Source organism: Aegilops tauschii, chromosome 4 (assembly GCF_002575655.3).
Source record: "Aegilops tauschii subsp. strangulata cultivar AL8/78 chromosome 4, Aet v6.0, whole genome shotgun sequence".
NCBI classification, from domain to species: Eukaryota; Viridiplantae; Streptophyta; class Magnoliopsida; order Poales; family Poaceae; genus Aegilops; species Aegilops tauschii.
In genome coordinates, this window is record NC_053038.3 from 364,066,586 (window position 1) to 364,077,825 (window position 11,240).

Sequence of the window (11,240 nt, forward strand, 5' to 3'; positions counted from 1 at the left end):
AACAACAGTATCTAACTATTGCCCTCGATTGTAACCCTATTTTCATGGAATAAAACTATTTTATTCTTGCAAAAAAAAAGATAGCTAGAAACGTAGAACGATGTCCAGATAAGCATGAGCACATCTTGTTTTATTTGCCGAGTCATGGATTCAAGCACATTTTTGTATATACACGGCTTATTCCAACTTGCTGTAACCGGTGAACTAGTTACTCAGGACCATCACCGGCCGGCCAAAGGCTAATGATACAATGACGATCTACTCGCTGAACTGGAAACACGGTAGTACTCCGATTTCTAACTCCACATGCTGATAACATATTGACGATCTAGTCGGAGTAGCTTTATTACTGGGCTTCCGATCAATTTATTACTAGTGCTGTGTCCATCCACACACTTCATCATGGTAGTGCATTCTTCATGCTCCTGGCATATGCCTCTAGCCTTTTCAATCCTTCTCTGGGCGAAGCTGCTTCACCCAACTGCCTCACCATCGCACTGCCAATGATCACCCCATCCGCACCCCATCTTGCAATCTGTCCATGTGCATTGATGTTTGTAATTACAGCTGTGGATCTTGTCAGCTCTTGGGACACAATTTAAATATTGACCATTTTTTACCTGCTTTACGTGTTCAGGTTTTGATATGCCAAAGCCAACAGCAACAGGTTTGTCAGTAACCTGCAAACAGCACAAACCCGTTGTCAATGACTGAGAATTACTGAGCAGCCATCTAGACTCTTCATTTCTTGGACACTAGATCACGTGTATAAACTAATAGTAATACAGAAGAATTTTACGGTAATCTTTCTTTTGTCTTCTTTCAAATTACATACGTACCTTTTTTATCTCTTGAATGAGGGACTCAACCCGAAGGTTCACGTTTTCACGGGGACCTGTAACTCCATTGACGGTCACCTGCGTAATACGGTTAAGTTGGAGAATGCAGTGTTAGGAGCTGGTAACTTCGAATGAACGGGGTGGATTGCATGTGCTGAAATCTACCAGGTAAATGAAACCTTCCGAAGCTTTCGTGATTTCCTTCATTCTTTCTTCTGGTATGGCTGGTGTTGTGAGCAGCACCTGAATACATCGATTGTATATCAGATTGATAGAGCTTTCCTACTTTCTGGTAGTGCGATGTCTATAGTGTAAGGAATTTGAAAATGCTAGCTTGCTGATGAATGACACATAATGGAAATACCAGCTCGAGGTTGTTCTTCTTGGCTTCACTCCATAATGCATGCGCGGCTACATAAGGGAGATCAGGCACTATAAGACCTGGGAAGGAGATGTACATAAGATCAAGAGAAACTGGATCAGTAGTAGCCCCTGTACCTGCATGCCAAATTGTGAATATAATCATCAAATGAAGAGAAAAGGTTACCTACCGTGTACACCGGCTTCTTTGATTTCGGCCAACCCTCGACACAAGATAGGCCTGTAGTACGAGAAGAGCACCACAGGGCACGACAGCTCCGGCGTCACCTCCTTGAGCATCGCCAGCACGCCGTCCATTGTGGCACCGCCCGCCAGAGCCCTCGCACTCGAAGCCTGGATGATCGGACCGTCCACGTAGGGGTCGGAGCATGGCACGCCAAGCTCAATGACGTCGGCGCCACACGCATCCAGGAGACGCAGCGCCTCCGCCGTTGTGGCCAGGTCAGGATCACCGGCGGTGATATACGGGATGAGCGCTGTCTACTCAGGGCACATCGACCCCAATATCCGGTCAGAGTCCACACGTCCGTTACATGCAATGTACAACACATGCACACACATAAGCACGCACCTTGCCCTTAGCCATGAGCTTGGCCATGGTGACCGACACGGGCCGGCTCCTCACGGCTGCTGGCTTCGCCGGCGCCGGGGCGGGCGGAGCCACCGCAACCGCCTTAATGACAGGCAGAACATTCCTCCGCCTTGGTATCATCACCGCTGCTGCCATCCGCCACGGGAGCAGCGACGAGAAAGACGAAGGGTAGCAAGATGCATTGAGCGCGAAAGCCATTTCGCTAGCTGAGTCAGAAACCTTCTTGTGTATTGGAGATTTATTGTTTGAGAACGATGCATGAGTTGCGGTCTGCACGCGTTTATAGTATCGGAAATAGTAAACTTACATGCAGCACCTATCCAGGCTGCACCTTGCGCACGTATGTGTCCATCCTCTAATTTACCCCCCTCCCCTTTCACTAATCCTAAATGTACGATTAACCTATATAAGTTTTAACACACACACACACACCCCTCCCTCTAAATTTCATTGGGGTGAGACCCGCTAATTATAAGGTAAACGGTTTACGCCAGCGCACCGGCCGAAACGTTCGGCCAGTCGCATCGCGCGCGTTCGATCCACATGGATCCGGCCTGTCTCACGCGTCCTTCTTCCAGTTTTTTTCCTTTTGCCTTCTTCTTCCTTCCACCACACAACCTCGCTCCACCTTTCATCCCCACCCCCACCCCCACCCCCTCCCTCCGCGACCTCAGGCGCTGCCGCCAAGTGCCGCGGCTTCTCCGGCGAGGCCATCACCGGCGGACCCCTTATCTTCTTCTTCCTTCTACCACTCAACCTCCCTCCACCTTTCATCCCCATTCCTCCCCCCCCTCTGCGACCTCAGGCGCTGCCGCCGAGCGCCGCAGCTTCTCCGGCGAGGCCACCACCGGCGGACCCCATTAGGTTGCTGCACGGGAGACCTGCCAACGATGGTGTCGCGAATGCTACAACCACGTACCACAAAGCTACAATCAGCTTGCAAAGATGCTACAACGTGTGCACAACGGAGCTACAATCGGCAACGTGCGTCGTCAAATGCTACAACCGTTCAACAAAAAAGCTACAACCACGTTCGTCAGAGCTGCAACCCGAGTTTGCCGGAGTTTGTAGCCACTATGATCCAGCGATATTTTCTACAACTGGTGTCGAGTTTTGCTACAACCGGTGTCTCATTTTGCGACATTGCCATAGCCGGCGTCGGGAATTTTTGCTACAATGCTGTCACGCCGTGCTAGAACCAGCACTTCAATTTGCTACAACCGGCACACGAGAATGCTACCACCGCTGACAAAAAAGCTCCAACCAGAGATACATGGAAACTGAGGCGGGGCGCCATGGAAGCTGCAATGGGACCTGAGAAGGTACAACTGTTGATGGGAAAAGCTCCAACCGGCAAACAAAAATGCTTCAACTGGAGGTGACAGAAGCTATGGTCGGAGGACGAAAGCTGCAACCGGCTATGGCAAAGCTACAACCAGCGTTTGCAGAAGCTTCCACCATGTACGATGATGACCATGGCGAGTTTTCGACTCGACAAGCCGGCGGGCTGCAACTGATGTTGCCGACGACCGTGACGGGACGACTGAGGGACCCCGGTGAGCGTCGACCACCAGCGCCGCGACCGTGGGCGATGGCGTCGTGGCTATGGGGGGGGCAAGAGCTGCGGGGGGCGGGTTTTACGGTGTCGTGGCTGTAGCAGCACATCCAACGGCGGCCGGGGGCGAGCGCGCGGCGGCCGGGGGCGAGCGCACGGCAAATCTGAAGCAGGGGGAAGGGGGAAGAAGATGATGACGTGGAAGAGGGGGGATCGAACGGCTCTTATCCCGCGCATCGGGTGGCTGGGGCTAGTCCGGCCGAACTGTTCGGCCGGACTGCCGGCGCCTATCACTGCCCTAATTATAAACCAACCGATTTGCTGGAAAATGCTAAACCTACAAAGAGCCTACGTAAGCTTATGAAACATGCCAAACTAATCTAAATATCCCCTCTGATTTTCAGGGGGTGGGCCCTAGCCTCCACTAAAAACCAATCATAATCTTTCATGATGGCTTTTTTTTGAACATTAGTATAAACGCAAGCGCCCATACATACAGGCACAGCGGCGAGGCCAGCCTAAAGTATCTGTATCTGTGGGGTCAATGGTATTTTTGGAATTTTTTTCTTCAATATGAACAGTAAGTAAACAGTGTTTTTAGGCTTATTTTCAAAAAAACTATGGGGTCAGTTGACTCCACAGCTACACACGTAGCTTCGTCACTGTACACGCATACACTCATCCCTATAAATGCACACACGCACATCCTACCCCTATGAGCTATTACGTAAACGTAAGTAGCTTCCTTACATAAGTCTAGCATTGCCCCTGATTTGCTCCACATCAGCCCACCGTTGATCCTGAACCAACTGATTTGCTCCACATCAGCCCGTATGATGTATCACGTAAAAAATGACTGTAACTCTAGCATTGCTCCTTGACTTCAGGTGTGGGACCTGGTGCTTCTCAATCAATTCATGTCAAGTCATCCGTTAAACCACAATCCTAAAGATTTGCCTGTAACACGAAGGAACCCAGCTATATCTTGGACGCTTACGGATGGAAACTTACGCTTTGCCGTGGGAACCCACCACAATCCCTATGATCCACTTTTTGACGCAAGTTTAGTGACGTATGATTATTTCATAAGTGTAGCAGAACTCTTTTTTTTATTTCATAAGTTTGAGCGGTACTTCCGTTCTCTACTACCGCACGCGCTACTGCTTATTTAGGTAGTTCTGTAAGCCATTTCCACTCCATGGTAGTGTTGGAATTTGCTAGTGGGCTTTTCGTCCAAAGCCCAACTAAAATTCTGAAATTCTCTTGGCTCATTCATGCACACATGTGAGTGGTATGAGTGAGACTAAAGTTTAGTCCCACTCCAGAAGTTGAGAGAGACTTGCACCTTTTTATAAGGTGAGTTCTTTTACCACTTGTATGAGCATGCGAAGAGGAGACCTACACGCGCACTACTCAGCCGTTTTTGATTCTTTTGGATCGTGGGGCTGTTACTTGGACGTGGGTTTTCTCCACGACCTACCCAGGCCCGCATTATATAGTCAGGCAGTTTCTACCCTAACTGCCGCCGCATCGCATGGTTTGGCACCACCGTTCCAGATCATTGCGCCGCCACGCAAGTCTTCTCCATCCCTCCTTTCGGTGTGCACTGCGAGAAGGGACATCAGGCCTCCGGAACCCCGCCTCTCGTGATCCTGTATGGGAGAGAGGCGATCAGGTTTTTGAGGAGCGCACTTGCGTGACTGCTGGCAGCGATGACTTCTTCCCCGACCTCGGCAACCTCTTCCTCAACGACATGGGCAACAACCTCAACGTCAACGGTGCTGCTCCCGTTGCACCGTATGTGTTTCTGTCCTTCCTGTTCGAGATCGTGGAATTCATGTTTCTAGTCTGTGCCCTAGATTCGATCTGTTCATCTACTATGCTAGTCCACATGATTAGTTTAATCTCCGTTATAGCCGTCATGATTTATTTTGTGCTTATTCGGATTAAATCTCGTAGTAACTTGCTCATATATTCAACAATCTAAAAACCTGATTATAGGCAATTTACTCTGAGTGGTTTTGTTGCACATCTGAAGCCGCCTACCTTTAAGGGGGTGCAATATAAGGGGTGGCGCACGAGAGAAGTTTACTGGTTCCAAACCATGTAGTGATATGACGCCACCAAGGGCAAGCCTGATGGCGATCTTAATCCTGCACAGCAGGAAGCTTTTGAGAAGATCGATACCCTCTTTAAAGGCGGCCTTCTGAGTGTTCTTGACGATTCCATTGTGGATTCGTATATGTCGTTTGACAACGGCAAGGACATGTGGGCTGCGCTCGAGGCTAAGTTTGGGGCCTCGGACGCCGGCAGCGAGCTATACGTCATGGAGCAATTCCATGACTATAAGATGACTGATGAGCGCTCTGTTGTCCAGCAAGCTCATGAGACACAGTCGCTCGGAAAAGAACTTGAGTACTTTAAGTGTGTGTTGTCGGACAAATTTGTTGCCGGAGGCATCATTGCCAAGCTTCCACCTTCGTGGAACAATTTTGCTACTTCCCTGAAACACAAGAGTCAGGAGTTTTCCGTTTCAGATCTCATTGGTACTCTTGATGTTGAAGAGAAGGCGAGAGCAAAAGACACACGTGCTCGAGTTGCTGAGGGAGCTTCTAGTGCCCACATGGTAGAGAAGAAGAACTTCCAGCCCAACAAGTTCAAAAATAACAAGAACAAAACTCAGGGTAAAGGCAAGTTTGATGCAAAGAACAAGCTGTCACATCCTACCAACTTCAAGAAGAATTCTCATAAGAAGGGGAAGGGACTTTGCCATGTCTGCGGTGATCCTAATCGCTGTGCTCCGAAGTGTCCAAACCGCTTTGAGGAGCGCGAACATGAGAAGAGCGGCAAGTCCGCTAATGTTGTCATCGGTGATACTGATATGAAGGAATCTAGGTATGATATTATTCCTACGATCGTTTCAGTATTCCAATCTCCTGATTGGTTAGTTGACACCGGTGCCAATGTACATGTATGTGCTGACGCCTCCATGTTTTCTTCTTACAGGTCATAGAGATTTCTCCCGTGCTGATGGGGAATGGGTCACATGCCATCGTTCGAGGTGTCGGTACGGTCGATCTGAAGTTTACTTCGGGGAAGACCGTGCGTCTGAAGAACGTTCATCATGTGCCGTCCATCAATAAGAATCTCGTCAGCGGTTCCCGTTTATGTCGAGATGGTTTTAAGTTGGTTTTTGAGTCCAATAAGGTTGTAATTTCCAAGTGTGGACAATTTGTTGGAAAAGGCTATGAGTGCGGAGGCTTGTTCCGTCTATCTTTGTCAGATATTTGCACTAAAGTTATTAATAATGTTTGCCAGAATAATGAGTCTGATATTTGGCATTCACGACTTTGTCATATTAACTTTGGTTGCATGACGCGGCTAGCCAATATGAATTTAATTCCGAATCCCTACTGTCAAAGGCTCCAAGTGCCAAGTATGTGTGCAAGCTAAGCAACCACACAAGTCCCATAAGACTGCAGAGGCAACAGACTTGGCGCCACTAGAGCTTATACATTCCGATCTTTGTGAGATGAATGACGTGTTGACAAAAGGTGGAAAGAGATACTTCATGATGTTCATTGATGACTCCACTAGATATTGTTATGTGTATCTTCTGAAATCAAAAGATGAGGCTTTAACTTTCTTCAAAAACTATAAAGCTGAAGCGGATAACCAACTTGGTCGAAAAATTAAACGGCTAAGGTTTGATCATGGTGGAGAGTATTTTTCTAATGAATTTGATTTGTTTTGTGCGGAACATGGTATAATCCATGAGAGGATGCCTCCCTACTCACCTCAGTAGAATGGGTGGCCAAAAGAAAGAACCGAACCCTAACAGATTTGGTTAACGCCATGTTAGACACATCGGGTCTGTCCAAGGAATGGTAGGGGGAGGCGCTAATGACTGTGTATCATGTCCTAAACCAAGTTCCCACAAAGCATAAGACCATGACTCCATCATACGTCTCCAATGTATCTATAATTTTTGATTGTTCCATGCTGTTATATTATCATTCTCGGATGTTTTATAATCATTTTATATCATTTTTTGGTACTAACCTATTGACATAGTGCCAAGTGCCAGTTGCTGTTTTTTGCATGTTTTTTATGTTGCAGGAAATCAATACCAAACGAAGTCCAAATGCAGCGACACTTTTTGTGGATTTTTTATGGACCAGAAGACATCCAGTGGGCCGAAGAAGTGCCTGGGGGTGCTTCGAGGGGAGCACAACCCACCAGGGCACGCCTGGAGGCCCAGGCGCGCCCTGGTGGGTGGTGCCCACCTCGGGTGCCTCCCGAACCGCCTCTTTGCTCTATAAATACCCCAATATTCCAGAAACCCTACGGAGTCGACGAAAATTAATTCCAGCCGCCGCAAGTTCCAGAACCACCAGATCCAATCTAGACACCATCACGGAGGGGTTCATCATGTCCATTGGTGCCTCTCCGATGATGCGTGAGTAATTCTTTGTAGACCTACGGGTTCGTAGTTAGTAGCTAGATGGCTTCCTCTCTCTCTTTTGATTCTCAATACAATGGTCTCCTGGAGATCCATATGATGTAAACCTTTTTGCGGTGTGTTTGTTGGGATCCGATGAACTTTGAGTTTATGATCAGATCTATGTTTTTATCCATGAAAGTTATTTGAGTCTTCTTTGATCTCTTATATGCATGATTGCTTATAGCCTCGTATTTCTTCTCCGATATTTGGGTTTTGTTTGGCCAACTTGATCTATTTATCTTGCAATGGGAAGACACTAGTAGAAAACAGGCCTTTGGTTCGGCCAGAAAAGAGCATAATCCCGGTTGCATTACGAACCGGGACTAATGTGAGCATTAGTCCCGGTTCGAGCGGCTAGGGCACCGTACATGCATTAGTCCCGGTTCAAATGGGACCTTTAGTCCCGGTTGGTGCCACGAACCGGGACTAAAGGGTGCGATGCCCATTAGTACCGGTTCGTGGCACCAACCGGTACTAAAGGTTAGACCTTTAGTCCCGGTTCGAGCCACCAACCGGTACTAATGGGGTTTGAGGCATTAGTACCGGTTCGTGGCACGAACCGGTACTAAAGGTCCCATTTTCAAACTCAACCCCCCCTATGGATCGCCTTTTCAGTTTTGTAAAAAGCAAAAGAAAATGATAAAAACTTCAAAAATTAAAATCCTTCCAGATGTAGTTATGTTACTACATGTACTAGTTAGGAAAATTTAAAAACTTAAATGTGGACATGTTTTGCAAAAAGTGTAGGGAAAATGTAAAACGGCTATAACTTTTGCATACGATGTCAGAAAAAATGTATAATATATCAAAATGTTCAGCACGAAAATCCGCATCCGATTTTGACTCCCTACGGCCTGTTTGCAAATTTTTAGAATCCTCAAATTCTAAAAGGAAAAAAAGTTATGCTCAAATTTCAGTTTTTTTGAATTTTTGTTAAATCTGGTCAAACTATGGTCAAACTACTTATTCAAGAAGTATTAGTGTTACTAAATAATTATTCAAGAATATTAGTGTTACTAAATAATTATTTCAGTTTTTTTGAATTTTGGTCAAATCTGGTCAAATTGTGGTCAAACTATGGTCAAAAATGGTCAAACTAATTTTCCAAAAATATTAGTGTTACGAAATAATTATTTCAGTTTTTTTGAATTTTGGTCAAATCTGGTCAAATTATGGTCAAACTGTGGTCAAACTATGGTCAAACTACTTATTCAAGAAATATTAGTGTTACTAAATAATTATTGTTTTTTAGAACAATAGTTTCAAACTCAAAAAGTGAAATGTGTGACTTCATGCTCAAGCTAAATTCCTGAGGGTTAATAGGATTGACATCTTACTATTGTCAGGAAAACAACAAGTGCAGACTTGGAAACGAGGGAGAATAGAACCCGGAAGTTAAGCGTGCTTAGGCTGGAGTAGTGAGAGGATGGGTGACCGCCCGGGAAGTTAGATGATTTGGAATGATGAGGGCTGATTAGAGGTTAGAGGTTAAATTGAGCAGTGATGAGGGGTGATTAGAGATTAGAGGTTAACGTAATTCAGAAATTTGAAAATTAAAAAAATTAAAAAAAAATCATAAAATTTCCTTTAGTACCGGTTCGTGTTACCAACCGGGACTAAAGGTGGACCTCCAGGCAGCGGCCACGTGGATGGCCTTTAGTCCCGGTTCGTGTAAGAACCGGGACTAAAGGGGGAGGCTTTAGTAACGACCCTTACGTATGTATCATTGTTATTAAGGATAACAAGATGGGGTCTATTTATACATAAATAGATCTTGTCTACATCATGTCATCGTTCTTATTGCATTAGTCCGTTCTTCCATGAACTTAATACACTAGATGCATGCTAGATAGCGGTCGATGTGTGGAGTAATAGTAGTAGATGCAGGCAGGAATCAGTCTACTAATCTTGGACGTGATGCCTATATAATGATCATAGCTTGTATATCGTCATGATTATTTGAAGTTTTATCAATTGCCCAACAGTAATTCGTTTACCCACCGTTTGCTATTTTTCTCAAGAGAAGCCACTAGTGAAATCTATGCCCCCGGGTCACTTCTTTATTATATTTGTCATTGCGATCTATTTTCCTTTGCTTTTATTTTCAGATCTATTAAACCGAAAATACAAAAATACCTTGCTGCACTTTATTTTATTTGGCGTTCGATCTATCAACTTATTACAACTTTATCCCGTCCTTTTGCCAATTTCTGGCGCCGTTACCCGAAGGGGATTGACAACCCCTTTAACACGCCGGGTTGAGAGTATTTGTTATTTGTGTGCAGGTGTTGTTTATGTAGTGTTGCTTGGTTCTCCTACTAGTTCGATAACCTTGGTCTCATCACTAAGGGAAATACCTACCGTCATTGTGCTGCATCATCCCTTCCTATTTGGGGAAATACCGACGTAGTCTAGCAGACATCAAAAGGAATTTCTGGCGCCGTTGTCGGGGAGACATCATCAACATCTACCAGGTTCCTAATCACAAATCTCAACTCCTTGCAATTTACATTATTTGCCATTTGCCTCTTGTTTTCATCTATTGGGAACGCAGTATTTCAAAAAAATTGACCTACGATCACGCAAGATCTATCTATGTGATGCATAGCAACGAGCGGGAGAGTGTGTCCACATACCCTCGTAGACCAAAAGCGGAAGCGTTAACTAACACGGTTGATGTAGTCGAACGTCTTTGCGATCCAACCGATCAAGTACCGAACGCACAACACCTCCGTGATCTGCACACGTTCAGCTCGGTGACGTCCCTCGTACTCTTGATCCAGCAAAGGCCGAGGGAGAGCTTCGTCAGCACGACGGCGTGATGATGGTGATGATGAAGTTACCGACGCAGGGCTTCGCCTAAGCGCTACAACGATATGACCGAGGTGGTAATCTGTGGAGGGGGGCGCCCGACACGGCTAAGACAACTGTCAACTTGTGTGTCTATGGGGTGCCCCCCTCCCCCGTATATAAAGGAGGGGATGAGGAGAGGGCCGGCCCTCATAGGGCGCTCCCAAGGGGGGAGTCCTACGCCCACTAGGAGTAGGTTCCCCCCCTTCCTAGTAGGAGTAGGAGATGAAGGAAGAAGGAGAGAGGGAGAAGGAAAGGGGGGCCGCCACCCACCCCAATTCGGATTGGCTTGGGGGGGCGTCCTCCACCTGGTCGCCTCCTCCTCTCTTCCACTAAGGCCCAATAGGCCCATTGACTCCCCGGGGGGTTCCGGTAACCTCCCGATACTCTGGAAAATGCCCGAACTCATCCGGAACCATTCCGGTGTCCAAACATAGCCTTCCAATATATCGATCTTTATGTCTCGACCATTTCGAGACTCCTCGTCATGTCCGTGATCATATCCGGGACTCCGAACTA

The 11,240-nt window shown here is 46.5% G+C and overlaps 1 protein-coding gene across 1 annotated transcript; it reads right to left on the reverse strand.

The window, feature by feature from the left end:
- On the reverse strand, positions 1–2,156 carry LOC109757925 (indole-3-glycerol phosphate lyase, chloroplastic). Its single transcript, XM_020316773.4, has 7 exons — positions 1,792–2,156; positions 1,391–1,700; positions 1,204–1,280; positions 1,005–1,082; positions 840–917; positions 621–680; positions 1–535 (listed from the first exon to the last, which is right to left on the reverse strand). The coding sequence occupies exons 1-7, from the start codon at positions 2,008–2,010 to the stop codon at positions 401–403; spliced, it is 957 nt and encodes a 318-aa protein (XP_020172362.1). The 5' UTR covers positions 2,011–2,156; the 3' UTR covers positions 1–400.
- Positions 2,157–11,240: the final 9,084 nt, after the last annotated feature.